Source organism: Enhydra lutris, unplaced genomic scaffold (assembly GCF_002288905.1).
Source record: "Enhydra lutris kenyoni isolate GAN:26980312 unplaced genomic scaffold, ASM228890v2 scaffoldscaffold82, whole genome shotgun sequence".
Classification (NCBI taxonomy): domain Eukaryota; kingdom Metazoa; phylum Chordata; class Mammalia; order Carnivora; family Mustelidae; genus Enhydra; species Enhydra lutris.
In genome coordinates, this window is record NW_019154166.1 from 3832379 (window position 1) to 3851641 (window position 19263).

The 19263-nt window shown below is 43.2% G+C and overlaps 1 protein-coding gene across 2 annotated transcripts in view; it reads left to right on the top strand.

Annotated features, from left to right (window-relative positions):
• The window catches only part of LOC111161217 (cilia and flagella associated protein 52), a 45848-nt gene that overhangs the window by 14180 nt on the left and 12405 nt on the right, over positions 1 to 19263 (top strand). For both annotated transcript variants that reach the window (XM_022524805.1, XM_022524806.1), the window contains 4 exons: positions 5728 to 5827; positions 6896 to 7012; positions 8984 to 9084; positions 11866 to 12036. In XM_022524805.1, coding sequence (XP_022380513.1) covers positions 5728 to 5827; positions 6896 to 7012; positions 8984 to 9084; positions 11866 to 12036 — 489 coding nt within the window. The remainder of the gene's footprint in view (positions 1 to 5727; positions 5828 to 6895; positions 7013 to 8983; positions 9085 to 11865; positions 12037 to 19263) is intronic.

Sequence of the window (19263 nt, forward strand, 5' to 3'; positions counted from 1 at the left end):
CTGTTCATGTCCTCTGCCCATTTCTTGATTGGATTATTTGTTCTTTGGGTGTTGAGTTTGCTAAGTTCTTTATAGATTTTGGACACTAGCCCTTTATCTGATATGTCATTTGCAAATATCTTCTCCCATTCTGTCAGTTGTCTTTTGGTTTTGTTAACTGTTTCCTTTGCTGTGCAAAAGCTTTTGATCTTGATGAAATCCCAATAGTTCATTTTTGCCCTTGCTTCCCTTGCCTTTGGCGATGTTCCTAGGAAGATGTTGCTGCGGCTGAGGTCGAAGAGGTTGCTGCCTGTGTTCTCCTCAAGGATTTTGATGGATTCCTTTCTCACATTGAGATCCTTCATCCATTTTGAGTCTATTTTCGTGTGTGGTGTAAGGAAATGATCCAATTTCATTTTTCTGCATGTGGCTGTCCAATTTTCCCAACACCATTTGTTGAAGAGGCTGTCTTTTTTCCATTGGACATTCTTTCCTGCTTTGTCGAAGATGAGTTGACCATAGAGTTGAGGGTCTATTTCTGGGCTCTCTATTCTGTTCCATTGATCTATGTGTCTGTTTTTGTGCCAGTACCATGCTGTCTTGATGATGACAGCTTTGTAATAGAGCTTGAAGTCTGGAATTGTGATGCCACCAACTTTGGCTTTCTTTTTCAATATTCCTTTGGCTATTCGAGGTCTTTTCTGGTTCCATATAAATTTTAGGATTATTTGTTCCATTTCTTTGAAAAAAATGGATGGTACTTTGATAGGAATTGCATTAAATGTGTAGATTGCTTTAGGTAGCATAGACATTTTCACAATATTTATTCTTCCAATCCAGGAGCATGGAACATTTTTCCATTTCTTTGTGTCTTCCTCAATTTCTTTCATGAGTACTTTATAGTTTTCTGTGTATAGATTCTTAGTCTCTTTGGTTAGATTTATTCCTAGGTATCTTATAGTTTTGGGTGCAATTGTAAATGGGATGGACTCCTTAATTTCTCTTTCTTCTGTCTTGTTGTTGGTGTAGAGAAATGCAACTGATTTCTGGGCATTGATTTTATATCCTGACACTTTACTGAATTCCTGTACAAGTTCTAGCAGTTTTGGAGTGGAGTCTTTTGGGTTTTCCACATATAGTATCATATCATCTGCGAAGAGTGATAGTTTGACTTCTTCTTTGCCGATTTGGATGCCTTTAATTTCCTTTTGTTGTCTGATTGCTGAGGCTAGGACTTCTAGTACTATGTTGAATAGCAGTGGTGATAACGGGCATCCCTGCCGTGTTCCCGACCTTAGCGGAAAAGCTTTCAGTTTTTCTCCATTGAGAATGATATTTGCGGTGGGTTTTTCATAGATGGCTTTGATAATATTGAGGTATGTGCCCTCTATCCCTACACTTTGAAGAGTTTTGATCAGGAAGGGATGCTGTACTTTGTCAAATGCTTTTTCAGCATCTATGGAGAGTATCATATGGTTCTTGTTCTTTCTTTTATTAATGTGTTGTATCACATTGATTGATTTGCGGATGTTGAACCAACCTTGCAGCCCTGGAATAAATCCCACTTGGTCATGGTGAATAATCCTTTTAATGTACTGTTGAATCCTATTGGCTAGTATTTTGGTGAGAATTTTTGCATCTGTGTTCATCAAGGATATTGGCCTGTAGTTCTCTTTTTTGATGGGATCCTTGTCTGGTTTTGGGATCAAGGTGATGCTGGCCTCATAAAATGAGTTTGGAAGTTTTCCTTCCATTTCTATTTTTTGGAACAGTTTCAGGAGAATAGGAATTAGTTCTTCTTTAAATGTTTGGTAGAATTCCCCCGGGAAGCCGTCTGGCCCTGGGCTTTTGTTTGTTTGGAGATTTTTGATGACTGTTTCAATCTCCTTACTGGTTATGGGTCTGTTCAGGCTTTCTATTTCTTCCTGGTTCAGTTGGGGTAGTTTATATGTCTCTAGGAATGCATCCATTTCTTCCAGATTGTCAAATTTGTTGGCGTAGAGTTGCTCATAGTATGTTCTTATAATTGCCTGTATTTCTTTGGTGTTAGTTGTGATCTCTCCTCTTTCATTCATGATTTTATTTATTTGGGTCCTTTCTCTTTTCTTTTTGATAAGTCTGGCCAGGGGTTTATCGATCTTATTAATTCTTTCAAAGAACCAGCTCCTAGTTTCGTTGATTTGTTCTATTGTTTTTTTGGTTTCTATTTCATTGATTTCTGCTCTGATCTTTATGATTTCTCTTCTCCTGCTGGGTTTAGGCTTTCTTTCTTGTTCTTTCTCTAGCTCTTTTAGGTGTAGGGTTAGGTTGTGTACCTGAGACCTTTCTTGTTTCTTGAGAAAGGCTTGTACCGCTATATATTTTCCTCTCAGGACTGCCTTTGTCGTGTCCCACAGATTTTGAACCGTTGTGTTTTCATTATCATTTGTTTCCATGAATTTTTTCAACTCTTCTTTAATTTCCTGGTTGACCCATTCATTCTTTAGAAGGATGCTGTTTAGTCTCCATGTATTTGGGTTCTTTCCAAATTTCCTCTTGTGATTGAGTTCTAGCTTCAGAGCATTGTGGTCTGAAAATATGCAGGGAATGATTCCAATCTTTTGATAACGGTTGAGACCTGATTTAGGACCAAGAATATGATCTATTCTGGAGAATGTTCCATGTGCACTAGAGAAGAATGTGTATTCTGTTGCTTTGGGATGAAATGTTCTGAATATATCTGTGATGTCCATCTGGTCCAGTGTGTCATTTAAGGCCTTGATTTCCTTGTTGATCTTTTGCTTGGATGATCTGTCCATTTCAGTGAGGGGAGTGTTAAAGTCCCCTACGATTATTGTATTATTGTCGATGTGTTTCTTTGATTTTGTTATTAATTGGTTTATATAGTTGGCTGCTCCCATGTTAGGGGCATAGATATTTAAAATTGTTAGATCTTCTTGTTGGACAGTTCCTTTGAGTATGATATAGTGTCCTTCCTCATCTCTTATTATAGTCTTTGGCTTAAAATCTAATTGATCTGATATAAGGATTGCCACTCCTGCTTTTTTCTGATGTCCATTAGCATGGTAAATTCTTTTCCACCCCCTCACTTTAAATCTGGAGGTGTCTTCAGGTTTAAGATGAGTTTCTTGTAGGCAACATATAGATGGGTTTTGTTTTTTTATCCATTCTGATACCCTGTGTCTTTTGATTGGGGCATTTAGCCCATTAACATTCAGGGTAAGTATTGAGAGATATGAATTTAGTGCCATTGTATTGCCTGTAAGGTGACTGTTATTGTATATTGTCTCTGTTTCTTTCTGATCTACTACTTTTAGGGTCTCTCTTTGCTTAGAGGACCCCTTTCAATATTTCCTGTAGAGCTGGTTTGGTATTTGCAAATTCTTTCAGTTTTTGTTTGTCCTGGAAGCTTTTAATCTCTCCTTCTATTTTCAATGATAGCCTAGCTGGATATAGTATTCTTGGCTGCATGTTTTTCTCGTTTAGTACTCTGAATATATCATGCCAGCTCTTTCTGGCCTGCCAGGTCTCTGTGGATAAGTCTGCTGCCAATCTAATATTTTTACCATTGTACGTTACAGACTTCTTTTCCCGGGCTGCTTTCAGGATCTTCTCTTTGTCACTAAGACTTGTAAATTTTACTATTAGGTGACGGGGTGTGGACCTATTCTTATTGATCTTGAGGGGGGTTCTCTGAACCTCCTGGATTTTGATGCTTGTTCCCTTTGCCATATTGGGGAAATTCTCTCCTATAATTCTCTCCAATATACCTTCTGCTCCCCTCTCTGTTTCCTCTTCTTCTGGAATCCCAATTATTCTAATGTTGTTTCGTCTTATGGTGTCACTTATCTCTCGAATTCTCCCCTCATGGTCCAGTAGCTGTTTGTCCCTCTTTTGCTCAGCTTCTTTATTCTCTGTCATTTGGTCTTCTATATCACTAATTCTTTCTTCTGCCTCATTTATCCTAGCAGTGAGAGCCTCCATTTTTGATTGCACCTCATTAACAGCTTTTTTGATTTCAACTTGGTTAGATTTTAGTTCTTTTATTTCTTCAGAAAGGGCTTTTATCTCTCCGGAGAGGGTTTCTCTAATATCTTCCATGCCTTTTTCGAGCCCGGCTAGAACCTTGAGAATCGTCATTCTGAATTCTAGATCTGACATATTACCAATGTCTGTATTGATTAGGTCCCTAGCCTTTGGTACTGCCTCTTGTTCTCTTTTTTGTGAATTTTTCCGCCTTGTCATTTTGTCCAGATAAGAGTATATGAAGGAGCAAGTGAAATACTAAAAGGGTGGCAACAACCCCAGGAAAATATGCTTTAGCCAAATCAGAAGAGATTCCAAATCGTGAGGGGGGAGAAAGGGGATAAAAAGAGGTTCAGAAAGAAGAAAAAAAAAAAAAAAAAGAAACAATTAAAAAAAGAAAACCAATAAAGAAAAAATATAAAAAGGAAAAAAAGAATATATATATTAGATAAACTAGTTAAAAAACGTTAAAAAAGGAAAGGGTAAAAGTTAAAAAAATTTAGCAGAAGAGAAAAATAAATTGAAAAAGAAAAAAAATTAAATTAACTGCAAGGCTAAAGAATCATGGGGAGAAAGCCATGAGTTCCGTGCTTTGCTTTCTCCTCCTTTGGAATTCCGTTTCTCTCCTTGGTATTGAAACTGCACTCCTTGGTAGTTGAACTTGGTCCTGGCTGGGTTTCTTGTTGATCTTCTGGGGGAGGGGCCTGTTGTAGTGATTCTCAAGTGTCTTTGCCCCGGGCAGAGTTGGACCGCCCTTACCAGGGCCCGGGCTGAGTAATCCGCTCGGGTTCGCTTTCGGGAGCTTTTGTTCCCTGAGCGCTTTCCGTAGAGTTCCGGAGGGCGGGAATGAAGATGGCGGCCTCCCGGTCTCCGGCCCGGAGGAGCCAAGAGCCCGGGGCCCCACTCCTCAGTGCGCCCTCAGAGAACAGCGCCGATTTACTCCCGTCACCCTGCCTCCGGCCGCGCTCCGAGCTGACCGAGCCTGCGACCGGTTCAAGGTAACCCCGAGCTTAGAGCTTACTCCTCGGCTCTGTCTCTGTAGCCGGCTTCCCTGTTCTAATACCTGTAAGCTCTGCGACACTCAGACACCCCCGACCCTTCTGTGACCCTGCGGGACCTGAGGCCACGCTGACCCTGCATGGGCTTCACCCCGGTTAAGCCTCTGGAGCGATGTCCCTCAGCGGAATAGACTTTTAAAAGTCCCTATTTTGTGCTCCGTTGCTCCGCCGCTTGCCGGGAGCCGGCCCCTCCCCCCGCGGTCTATCTTCCCGTCGCTTTGGATTCACTTCTCCGCCCGTCCTACCTTTCAGAAAGTGGTTGATTTTCTGTTTCTAGAGTTGCTGTTCTTCTTCTCTTCGATCTCCCGTTGGATTTGTAGGTGTTTGCAATCTTTAGATAAGCTATCTAGCTGATCTCCCGCTACCTGAAGTAGTCTCAGCTGCTACTTCTCCGCCATCTTGACTCCTCCCCCCTCTTTTTTCTTTTTAAAGATTTTATTTATTTATTTGACAGAGAGTGAGATCACAAGTAGGCAGAGGGGCAGGCAGAGAGAGGGGGAAGCAGGCTCCCTGTCGAGCAGAGAGACCAATGCAGGGTTCTATCCCAGGACCCTGAGATCATGACCTGAGCCAAAATGAGGCTTAACCCACTGAGCCACCCAGGTGCCCCGAGATCAGCAGATTCTTAAGTGCATGTCCCTTTGATTGTGTCTCTCTTCCTTAGCGGGACAATCCGAGTTTGGGAACTGGATCTCCCGAATAGAAAAATCTGGCCAACTGAGTGCCAAACGGGTCAAATGAAAAGAATAGTCATGAGTGTCACAGTAAGTATTACTCCAAGTGTGATTGTCCGTAATTATTGGAACCAGGTCCTGTTAATAGTATTCACTGAGGGGTGTGTGTGTGTGTGTGTGTGTGTGTGTGTGTGTGTGTGCGCACACATGTTGCATACCTAGGTACACGTACCTTGGGCTGAGGGTAGAGAGATGAGGTCTGGACCTCGGGGATGCCGATTGAGGGGGCGCAGGTGAGGGCGAGTCTGACTTCCAGAGCTCCCTCCAGGAGCTGGAGAGGAGCTGCCTAGACACAGCTCCGGGGGAGTCTTGTTTTACCAGGACTTGGGCTCTGCCATTGGACACTAGATGTCTGACTCCCCTAGACTGAAGCTGTGTGTCCAGAATGCACTCCATGGCCACAGCACCTCCTGATGGCATTGGAATACGAAATAATTCTTTTATTTTATTTTATTTTATTTTATTTTATTTATTTATTTGAGGGAGAGAGAGAGAGCACAAGCAGGAGGATCAGCAGAGAGAGAGGGAGAAGCAGACTCCCCGCTGAGCAGGGGGCCCGATGTGGGACTCGATCCCAGGACCCTAAGATCATGACCTGAGCCGAAGGCAGACACTTAACAACTAAGTCACCCAGGCGTCCTTATTCCTGTCTTTAATGTGGACTCACACACTCATACAGACAACTCCATTCTCCACTGACTTGTTTCTCTTATCTAACACATCAATGTTTTATGCAGATAGACTTTGGAAAATATGAGATTAAAGCAAACACAAGGCACCCTTCAGAGGTATCTTCAGAACCAGGACTGGCAGGTTATCTCTGCGTGCATATCTAACATTAGACACACAGAGTCTTATAGTGAAATCCCCAGGCTGGCTGGAGTCCCATATTTCCTCCACTTCCCAGTTTGGCCCTGATTCTGCGCCCCCTCCGGGCTCTTCGTGTCCATCCTAAAGTCCGAGGAAATTAAAGGAGTCATGAGCGCCTTTGTAGGTCTTCCTGGGGCCTCAGAGAAAGTTTGTCCCACCCCAATCCGGGCTCATGGGCATCCCTGAGAAAACACAGGTCTTTAGGCCTCTTTCCTCTCTGATCCCCAGATGGCCGACGACGACAGCTTTTTCTACCTTGGCACCACAACTGGAGACATTCTGAAAATGAACCCGAGGACCAAACTGCTGGCAGACACTGGGCCTGCGAAGGACAAGTTCAGTCTGGTGAGTCCTGCCCTCCTCTCTTCTGACAATTTCTTCACTTTCCTGTAGCACAGACTTGCATGAAGAGTCTGTGGAAAAAAGAAAAAGGGTGTGTGGTGTCCAAGGCCACACCAAAATTTGCAAAGTGCAATGACTCATTACTGTCCAAGGCCTCATCTCTGGTTCGTATGCAGAGCAAAGGTATTCCACAGGGTCCCCAGTGAGGGGATCAGACCACACGTTTTTTATGTCGTCCAAACACAGGGCCATACATACACATACAGAGGTATGTAATTTTTGTCCTAATCTAATAGCTAGATCTTAAATTTTAGCTCTAGCCAGCATTTTAAGTCATAAGCAATACCTAGAAACTGTGGATTGTTTCTATTTTGCAGAGTTCCTAACAATTCTGGTTAAAAGTCCAGAAAGACCTCGATATTTAAATCAAAATAAAAGCCTACGATCATAGGATCGTCTTACAGAATAAGTGCTGCTGTTTCCGGGACCCCAGAAAGTAACCAGGGCTGTCTCCACTAACCTTTGAATCTGAGAGCTTGTGGTAGGTTCTGCACCTGCCTGTCTCATGTCTGATAATAGAACAGATGGTTCTCGGCTCCAATGCCTTCCCACTTAGCCGACATTCTCAGGAAGACGTAAAATCTCGCACCGTGTGCCCAGGGAAGATGTTAGAGTTTTCTTAATCATGCAAGCTTAATCATGCTCAAGCTTTTAAGGGCATACATAAGAATGAGAGGATGCCATAGTGTGGGTAGAGAAGGGTTTAGAAATAATCCCTTATTTCAAAGCACTCCATAAAACACTACGGAGGAATTCCGATCTGGATATCTTGGGCACCCTCCCCTCCAGCACTTGGGATCTGAGCGCCTTTCCCATACGAAGAACCCAGCCGTCTCAGTGTTCCTCACCCTTTGGGTACTTAAGTGACCTTGAGGGTAGCACTAAGTCCTAACCATTTAGGCATTTGGGTCTGATGGTAAATTCCACAAAGCGGTAGTTCCAAGATGCCTCTTAAACACACAGAAAGAAAACAATTCTTGTGGGATAAAGGGACAGGAGGTATCATTGAAGACATTTGCTTAGAATATTCTGTGATCTTGGGCAGTTACCTGTTTTGAAACTCTACTTAATGGTCAGTCTGTGGCTAGAAGGGTAAAAGGATGGGAGTGGTTTCAAAAGGACCTGGTAGGCATACAGTGCTAACATGAAGACACAGATGCTGATGGGCACGAAACTAATATGAAAAACAGTGCACAGGACCCCGGGATCATGACCTGAGCCCAAGGCAAGATGCTTAACTGACTGAGCCACCCAGGTGCCCCATTAACTGTATTATTCTTGAAAGCTTTAAGATGAAATATTGGCCACGTATGTTTTCAAATTAGAACTTCAAAAATAAAATAAAATAAAATAAAATTCATAATGGGTGCTATAAAATGACCATCGTATCTCCCCAAACTTGGAAGATGGCTTTGAACTCAACTGTGTCTATTATTGGCAAGATTATATCCCACATGCTTCAGTGCAGAAACGAGAGTCACCGAACAATAAGGGGCTCTTTGTGCTTTCCTGGGATGTCAACTATGATCTCTTTGTATTATAAGAATTATGTTCTGGAGCAAGCATGAGGCACTGAGGAAGTAACATTGCCCATGCCTCTATCTTCGGCTCTAACTTCCTTGGAACTGATAGGAAATGTTAATTTCTAACACAGTCACAACCAGCAGGTGGTTTTACATGGAGGAGGTTTGATGAAGCGAGCTTGCGCCTTGTAGGACCAGGGGGCAACTTCTGGCACATGAGCTGCTTGCTGGCACCGAGCCCGGGTGTTTAGCCTCGGGGTTCCTCCCAGGCAGTGCCTTCCTGCATTTCGTCCAGGCATGGCCATGCCCCATCCCCTGGCATCCGCTCGCACACCGATTCTCAACAGTGAAACCATTTGGCCTTTCTCTCAGTGCTGTTCCTCCCCCTTAGGGAGTGTCCGCCATCAAGTGCCTGAAGATGGGGGGTCTGTTGGTGGGTTCCAGAGCCGGATTGCTGGTTTTCTGTAGAAGCCCCAGCTACAAACCCATCAAGTAAGTTCCAGACTCCACGGGGTCCGGGTGGGGGAAGACCCACCAGGAGGTATGCCTAAGGCTGGTGATGATCCAATGTTGCCAAACTGACACTTGGTAAAAGCATTTCATCTTACCGTCCAGATGAGCGGTTGGAATCACAACAGCTGATTTCCCTGCCAATGGAAAGACAATAGCTTGTGTTGAATCAGGCCAGAGTAGTCCACGATTACCCCAGGGGACCTTGCCCTTCTACTAAATGCACCAGTTATTATTTTGTTAATATTTGGAGCCATGATAGAGGAAATAAGATGCTGTTTATGAAGATACCCAGCAAATAACCTCACATTCCAGCCTTTCAAAATGTGTTTATTCAGTGGAATTTATTACGCAACGGGTACCTGTTCTGGGTCAGGCACTCTGCTGGTAGTGAATTCATTTAAATACAAGTTTTAGTAGAAATAGCCAGCACTCCCCAGCTACTTCCACGCACCGTGTACTTTTCGTGGACTATCTGTCGAATCAGTTGAAACGAAATGACATAAAACTTTACCCATTGTCATTAACGCGTATTTATTGAGTACCTCCGACCAAACCAACGTGCCAGGTGCTATACGAAAAAATAAAATGAGATGCCATCTTTGCCCGCCCAGAGCAGACAGTCCAGTTTGCGGATAAGGTAATATACATGTGAAATAGTCCTTGTAGTACAAGATAATACATAAACACAAATCCCGTGATCTGGAGTGCCATGGCTATTATAGAGGGTGGCCTCACTGGGGCTGTGGGGTTGGGAGAGATGCTTCCCAGAAGAGTAGAGGTGGAGGTTGAGGTCACCTTCAACCTAGCCAGACACCCCCTGGGTATGTTCCTTATGGCCCCCCTAGCTCGAGGGGAGCCAGAGGTGCTGGCATGTGGAGTGTCGAAAAAGCATCAGCCATCTTCATTCAAACACATCTGGGCTGTGCATGTACCGCGTACCGGATTGTGTCCTAGGTGCCCTCGGGAGACAGCCACGGCTAAAGCAAACAAAAACGGAGGGAGAACTCCTTGCTCCTCATGGAGCTGACATTCCAGCAGGAGGGAAGACTGTCAATAATAAACAAGTAGTTATACCCTCTTAGTGGGTGACGTGCACAGGAGACAAATGGAGTTGCAGGGACATGAAGGGGGTTTGGGGTTTGAAGGGGGACAGGAGAGAGGTCGCAATTTTAAATTCTGGGCTCCGGATAGGTCTTGCGAATGCATTTGGCCCGGTTCTATGTTTGTGTGGAGGGGAGGAAGACCGGGAGGTGATGTACACGGGCGGTGTTGGTCGGGGTCCAGATATGTGGAGGGACTATAAACAATTAACCCCTTCATGTGTGAACGCCTCATTCTGGACACATAGGTATTCCACTGTGATGAGGATGATGAATGCAAGGCTGTTATCACAGGGTTTGCACTGTGCCTGTCCCCACTGTAACCCTGTGGGACAGCGTAGCCTCCTGTGGTTGCAGTGGTTCCCGCCTCCTTGGGTTTTCGTGGGCTGAGAAAGCAGCTCCCATGCGGAGTCAAGAAGAAGTAGTAGGATGAAGCAGACCCCTGGGGTTCAGGGACCCCTGGCCTCACCCTGGTAGCCCTGGGCTCCACCTTGTCTCATAGGGAGCCCAGATGTCCACAGCCAGTATTTCTATCGGCTGCCCTCCGGGCCCTCGTGGGCATTATCTCTGATCCTCGCTGCGACCCTGCCAAGGAGAAATTATTTTGTGCCTGAGCAAAGCGGGGCCGGGAGATTTCCGGTAATCTACCCAGGGTTGGGGAGCTCTATCTAGTCAGTGAAGAAGCCGGGACGTAACTCAGGGTCAATCCTTTCTCCATTAACCGTTCTGCGTCCCAGCAACGAATAGATCTTTGTAAAATACAGCCTTTCCCACGCTCAAGATTCTCCACTGCGTTCTTACTGTCAAAACTAAATTAGTTGCGGAGCAAGGTTGGGTTTTTAGGATGCATTCATTTATATTACTCTTTTTTTTTTCTTTCTTTTTTTTTTTTTTAAGTTCATACTCGTTAGATGTTTGGGAAGCAGAGGGATTTGAAATGTGGACAGAGGGACGAGAGCCACTATTAACATCTTGTCATTTCCTCATCTTGCGTTCTTCGATACCATTTCAAAAACGGTTGTAATTCCTTTGGGTACAAAGTTTTATATTCTGGTTTATTTTCACTTAAGGCAAACGTCATAAACATTTCCAATATTAATGTCTTTTTGAAAACTACTGTGCTAAAATATGCAGAAGCTTCTAAACGTGGTTTTACTGGCGAGGCAAATACCGTAAGACGTTGCCTGCCGTCCCATAGATGATTTAACCGTGGCCTTTCAGCTGGATATTTAGCTTGCTTACAACCTTCGACCCTTCTCGCTAAGGTTATAATATCCTCCTTTGACATAAAGGTTTCCCCTCCCCATTGTAGGATTATCTTCCACAAGTGGAATTAATAAAGTATTTAATTGCCATGACCATTTGTGCCCATTGCCTTCCTGGAATGTTCCCTCTGTCCAGATCCTGCCTGTGTCCCACAACCCATTTTAGACTCTCTCCCCCTGAGGAACCCCCACCCCAGACCCCCACTACTGTAAACCATGCTGGCCTCTCCCTCTGCTGACCATGGGCCCCCAGTATGGTGAGTCACTCCTGCCTTTCCAGTCGTGTCCCCTCCCCGAGGGCATGTCCCCAGGTCCTACGCCTGATTTCTATCCTCTGTAACAGTCCTCCTCACTGACTGAACGAATCTACTTCACCTTCTTGCTTCTCCATAAAGGAAAATCCAGTTACAAGGTGGCATCACGTCAATCACGCCTCGAGGGGAAGGACACCAGTTTTTTGTGGGAACAGAAGAATCACACATTTACCGCGTCAACTTCACGGATTTCAAAGAGACTCTCATCGCAACCTGTCATTCCGAAGCTGTCCAGGACATTGTCTTTCCATTGTAAGTACAAGAGCAAAGTCTTTTGGCTCCTGAAATCAGTGAAAACATGGAGGTCTGATGCAGTGTGCCAAGAAATTTAATTTTATCTCATTCGTGCATTTCAACATGTATTAATACGATTATGATCTTCCATCCTTAAATTTCTCAATTATAGTCAGTTGTCTTAATAACAATTATCATCTAATATTAATTATAATAATTAGAAATATAACACTGGTGCTTTATTATTATTTAATAACTATTATTAACAATAATTATGTCTGTTGCCTTCACCCTGCAGCCACATTAATTTTCATAGTCCAAATCTGGGCTTCTTTAGAACGTTGGCTTTTCTTTTTTTTTTTTTTTCCCGGATATATGCATATTTTATTTTTATCAACTCTAAATATGTACCTATCTAGAAGGTTGGCTTTTCTAATAAAGCCATCATGGAGACTTTTCTGTTTTCCCAGGGCTGTCTGGCGAAAGCTTGTTAGCGCCCTTTTCCAAACTTCTTTCAAGTCATTCGTTCATGCCTTTCAGGTCTTCCACACTTGGCGCACTTAATGGCGGAGGACACAAGAAGATTACCTCTTAAAATCTTTAAAAAAAAAAAGGGGGGGGAGGGTGCCTGGGTGGCTCAGTGGGTTAAAGCCTCTGCCTTCGGCTCAGGTCATGATCCCAGGGTCCTGGGATCGAGCCCCGCATCTGGCTTTCTGCTCCGCAGGGAGCCTGCTTCCTCCTCTCTCTCTCTGCCTACCTGCGATCTCTCTCTGTCAAATAAATAAATAAAATCTTAAAAAAATAAATAAATAAAATTTAAAAAAAAAAAGAAGAGGTAATCTTCTGGATTTCTTGGTAAACCCCGCCTGAGACAAGTGAGATGACCAACCACCAGCAGTTTTGATATCAAAAAAGTCATAGTTTGCCATTACTTGCTCCTGAAACACATTTTGTCTCTGGTGATGTTCATCCCAGGAAGCTGACCAGATGGTTTTGGCTCTGACCTTCCTCAGTATGTAGCTTGAATTTACAGAACTCAGGATCATTGGTTTATGGGTAGTAAGACTCGCTTTGAAAACTGGATGCTTACGATAATAAGCTCATAAGATGGACGTTAGGTTCCCTGAGGCATTGCAGTTGGCAATTAGCTTCTTCCAAGTGTTTTGTTTATTTTAAGCAAGCGCCACGCCGAGCATGGAGCCCATTGTGGGACACTTGAACTCACAACCCTGAGATCAAGACCTGAGCGGAGATCAAGAGTTGGATGCTTAACCGACTGCACTACCGAGGCAGCCCGACAATTAGGTTCTTTTAAATGTTTCTAATGGTGAAAATGGCCAGTGCTTCCCACCAGGGGGATCCTTTTTGGAAACTGGTTGGTTCTTTTCTTTCCGTCTTACTTTTTCCTCTCTTTCTAAGGAGTTCGGTAGAATCAATCTGTAAAATTATTTGGCTTTGGGGCCTTTTATAAGACTAGATTTTTTTTTTAAAGATTTTACTTATTTATTTGACATACAGAGATCACAAGTAGGCAGAGAGGCAGGCAGAGCGAAGGGGATGGGAAGCAGGCTCACGGGCTGAGCAGAGAGCCCGATGCAGGGCTTGATCCCAGGACCCTAGGATCATGACCTGAGCCGAAAGCAGAGGCCTTAACCCACTGAGCCACCCAGGTGCCCTGAGACTAGATTTTTAACTACCTTTTCAAATTCTCGTATAGTTATTGACCTATTCAGGATTTGTAACTCCTCTTCCCCCCCCCTTTTTCTTTTTCTTGAAAACCAGCTTTATGGAAATAGAATTTACATACCATAAAGTTTACCCACTGATAGTGTGCAACTCAGTGTGGGTCGTTTTGTATATTTACAGAGTTGTGTGACCAACACCATAATCTAACTCTAGAAGATTTCATTATCCCAAAAAGAAGCCTATTAAGAGGCACCAACCATTCCCGCTTTGCTCTCTCCTCCTCTCTTCCCGCCAAGCTGTGGAGAAAACTGAGCTGAGAGGAAGAAGGCATGGTACATGGGCATCATGTACAAGACTGTCTTTTCCTTTCCTTGTGGATTCGGCTGTGTTCATGTATATGGTTTTCAGCTGCTATTACTTTGTATGCCAGGGCATTGATCTGCTGGGAAGAAGTAATGTATGAACCAAAGCAGCCTCTGTGATAGTCTGCGGACCTGTTTGTCAATTGCATGAGCCAATGTACATTTCAGAGACAAACGCTGCTGTAGCAAAAGATACCATGTCTCTTTCCAACCCACAGGTATTGTTTAGTTTTAAGTAAGTCTTCATCTTTTCATAGAATTTAGTCCATTCGTACTTCCATCTATCTAAGAAGTTTATAGATTTTTTTTTAAAGATTATTTACTTATTTATTTGACAGAGAGACAGATCACACTTCCCACTGAGCCACCCAGGCGCCCCTAGATTATTTTCTACTTAACATGTTACCTTTCTTGGTGTTTTCTTTTTTTGCTTTCATCGTGTTGCGATGGACTTTTTTGGTCCTGACTTCCCCTGCCCTACTTTACAGGACTTGTTAACTAGTCATTGTATTTTCATTCACTTAGTGATCAGCCTTGATTTTTTTTATATGCATGTTTAAACATATTTTTCTGCCAAAGACTAGGGTTCTCCAACATTTATATCATGTTTTCCAAAGAAGCAAGGGTCTCAAGGTATTTTATTTCCCTCTTTACCTTCCTCTTACCATCTCTCATGCTAACATTGTTTAGAATTTATAGAATTAAGTAGTTATGAACTGAATATAGAATTACAGTTATTGTCTTTTGCAAATAATCACCTTTAGATTTTTATTTTTGTTTTTTTACCTTTAGATTTTTAAAGATTTATATATTTTAGAGAGAGAGAGAATGAGAATGGGGGAAGGGGCAGAGGGAGAGAGAGAGGGAGAGAATCTCAAGCAATGTCCCTACTGAGCACAGAGTGCTGGGATTGGATCCCAGGACCCTGAGATCATGACCTGAGCCATGATCAAGAATCGGCTGCCCAACCGACTGAGCCACCCAGGGCCCCTAGTCCACTTACCTTTTTTTTTTTTTGTCATTTTAATTTTTTTTTTTTTTTTTTACTTCTTTTCAGCGTAACAGTATTCATTGTTTTTGCACCACACCCAGTGCTCCATGCAATACGTTCCCTCCCTAATACCCACCCCCCGCCCCTTCAAAACCATCAGGTTGTTTTTCAGAATCCACAGTCTCTCATGGTTCACCTCCCCTTCCAATTTCCCTCAACTCTCTTCTCCTCTCCATCTCCCCATGTCCTCCATGTTATTCCTTATGCTCCACAGCTAAGTGAAACCATATGATAATTGACTCTCTCTGCTTGACTTATTTCACTCAGCATCATCTCTTCCAGTCCCGTCCATGTTGCTACAAAAGTTGGGTATTCATCCTTTCTGATGGAGGCATAATACTCCATAGTGTATATGGACCACATCTCCCTTATCCATTCGTCCGTTGAAGGGCATCTTGGTTCTTTCCACAGTTTGGCAACCGTGGCCATTGCTGCTATGAACATTGGGGTACAGATGGCCCTTCTTTTCACTACATCTGTATCTTTGGGGTAAATACCCAGTAGTCCACTTACTCTTAATGTAAGCTTTGATATAGCAGTATCAAATCCTCCGTTTTGTTACTTGTTTTCTTTGGTCTCATCTGTTCTTTGTTTTATTCTTTCCTACCACCTTTTGCTTTGATCAAAAACATTTGATTAGCCTTCCATTTTAGTTGCTCTGTTGGTTCTCTACCTCTATATCTTTGCATTGATTTCTTTAGTGATTGCTCTAAGGATGACGATATGCATTTTTAACACGTCACAGCCTGCGGAGAGTTGACATTGAATGACTTCAGGTAAAATGCAATCTGGGAACTTTGCAACAGTTTATTTCTCTTCACCTCACTCTTAGTGCTGTTGTTTTCATATATACCTATTAACATTATAAACCCATTAATACAAAATCATAATTTTTGTTTTAAATAGTCATAAACCTTAAAGTCATGAATATATATGTTATAATTAGTTATAATATATCATAAAGATATGGCTTCTAGTTCTTTGTTGCTATTACCTGTTACTTCCTTGGTATCATTGTTTGCTTTAATGCTCTGAATGCATTTTTTTTTAAGATAATTTTTTTTGAAGATTTTACTTATTTATTTGACAGACAGAGATCACAAGTAGGCAGAGAGGGAGGCAGAGAGAGAGAGGGGAAAGCAGGCTCCCCACGGAGCAGGGAGCCCAATGTGGGGCTCGATCCCAGGACCCTGGGATCATGACCTGAGCCAAAGGCAGAGGCTTAACCCACTGAGCCATCCAGGCACCCCTCTGAATGCATTTTAAATTAGTTGCTTTGAAGCCTTTGCTAATCCAACACCTCGATCTACTTGGAGTCCGTTTCTTTTGACTGCCTTTTTCCCAAATCATATTTTCCTATTTCTTTGCATGTCTGCTTACTTTTTTGTTGAAATTTCAGCGTGATAGCTAATACACTGTAGTAATTCTGACTTCTGTGGTGTTCTCTGAGGATTATTGGCCTGGACTCAAACCGCAGATTTTGTCTTTCTCCCAGAATGCAGCAGCTGACATTCTCATGGCTTCCCACTGCTCCTTTTTTTATACAGGTTTTGGTACTCCTGTGGGCTTGCGGAATTTAGCATTCACTGAGGGATTTGTGCAGAATTGAAGCTCATCCTCTCTGTGGTTTCCTTGCTCTTAGGGATTACCCCCTAATTTCCAGGTGTTCTTGTGACCTCAGGCCCTGGCTTCTGATATTTTAAGCCTGTACGGTCCAGCTTTCTGCCCCCCCAAGCTGAACACAGTTGGTGAATGTATTCAGTTAAAAAGGCAAAAAAACCCTCTCAGGTTGATCCCATGTAACTCTGTCTTCAAAAATAGACTCCTTAAAAAGAAAAATCAATAGGATTTTTAAAAAAGAAAGAAAAGAAAAGCAGAGTTCCTCTCTGGTCTCTGTTTCTCCTTCCTCTTGGGTTTTCTCCCATGCATGTAGAAGGGAGCTGTCAGATGAGAATTTGGGCAGTGTTTTTAATTTTTTTTTTTTTTAAGATTTTATTTATTTATTTGACAGACAGAGATCACAAGTAGGCAGGGAGGCAGGCAGAGAGAGAGGGGGAAGCAGGCTCCCCACTGAGCAGAGAGCCCGATGCGGGGCTCGATCCGAAGACCGTGGGATCATGACCTGAGCCGAAGGCAGAGGCTTAACCCACTGAGCCACCCAGGCACCCCAAATGTTTCTAATCTTAATTTAGGTTTTACTCCGATGGATCTCTTGCTGCCAGGATTTCCCCTTTGAATTTTCCAGCCCTCAACTCCGATCTCTGCACACCTTCAGCCAGTAAGACTGTGGTTTTTCCACCACCTTCTTCTGTGGCCACCAGAGCTGGGGGAGTGGGAGACACCCTCAGATTAGCCAGCGATGCAGTCATGACCCTTAACCCTTTCTGGCTGCATTTTTACAAGACCAAACGCTTCTTGACTTCTGTGGACTTTTAAATGTTTTCGGTGTCTTTGGGATTTTAGGTTCTTGCTATCGTTAAGGCCATCCAATGTTTTTAACTGTCGCCTGTGGGAAGGTTTGTGTGACTGTGTCACTGCTCCAACATTACAAAAAGTACTCCTTCCTTGTGATTTTGGTATTTTGTGTTTTTCTCTAGGTTTGTCTCCTCGCAGATTTTTTTTTTAGAAAAAATTTTTTTTAAAGATTGTATTTATTTATTTGACACAAAGAGAGATCACAAGTAGGCAGAGAGGCAGGCTGAGAGAGAGAGAGAGAGAGAGAGAAGCAGGCTCCCTGCTGAGCAGAGAGCCCGATTCGGGGCTCGATCCCAGGACCCTGGGATCATGACCTGAGCTGAAGGCAGAGGCTTTAACACACTGAGCCACCCAGGCGCCCTTCCTCACAGATTTTATCCAGCTGATTTCTCTTTGTCCTCAACGTTTCTGGTCTATTTTATGATGATCTGTCCTGCTTCCCTGTATCTACCTCTGCATCGTCTACCTCTGTCCTCTGTATCTGTCTCTTCGTTTTTGGGCTTTTCGAGGGGAGGCACGTGGGCCTAGGGCGCCATCTTGATCCAGTCAGTTTGGATTTTTTTCTGGAACTTCACCTTTCAGATCCTAAACTAGGGAAAATGTGCTACATGAAAAGCTTAGGTCTGGACTAGATTCCTGATGAAGGAGCCTGTCTATCCAGAGTAAGGGAAGTTTGGGAAGTTCTCTAGGTGCCCTCATTCCACAAGATTTGCTTTTCATGAGGAGTCCACATGCCTCTTTAAGAGTTCACTGTCCCCACAGAAGAGGCCCCTCCCATAGAAAACCTCTCTTATTTTAAATAACTGTTGTCTTCTAAGGTTGGCTTGATTTGATCAAACAGAAAGCGTATCATCACCTCAGCTGTCCCCTTCCAGGACGTGCTCTTTCTAAGGAACTAGTCCAGCATTAGAATTGTTTTTCTCTCAGCCCCAAATTAAATATAGGGAAAAGATCCACTTATTTTTCTGTTCATTCCAAAGCAAGTAGGTCTTAAAACACGAGAGAGGGAACTCTCTTTTCCTGAATGTGCTTTGGAGGAAATACAGACATTTCTTGAGAAGCACCTAAACTTAAAAGTTAACCTCCATAGAGACTCTAAAGCTATAAATTCATAGTTGTAAATCAGGTGACTTTATTGTACCCCAGTAGTACTCCTTTTTCTTATCCAAACTGGAATAACCTATAATTTTTGACGTAATAGTGTTTTACACTCTAATTATGAGTTGTCCTTTAAAAACAAGTGGGGGGCGCCAGGGTGACTCCGTCAGTTAAGTGTATGACTTTGGCTCAGATCATGATCTTGGGGTCCTGGGGTCAGGTCCTGCATCCCGCTTCACGCTCAGCAGGGAGTCTGCTGCTCCCTCTGCCCCTCCCCCCACTCATGCGCGGCTCGCGGTCTCTTTCTCTCAAATAAATAAATAAAATCTTTTTTTTTTTTTTTTTTTTAAAGAAAGAACAGGCCAATTTCTCTGGCTTCACTTCCTTGTCCAGAATCTCATATTTTCTCACAACCAGCCAAAGTACTGCTCTAGCTTATCCGCAGACACGAATTCTAGCCCCTGTGTCATTTTTTCCTTTGAAATTATATGATTATCTACTCTATGGGACACGTGAGGTTTAGCCTCTCTTCATATCCATATTTCACAGCTGTGTTTTGACCTCAGCCTACCA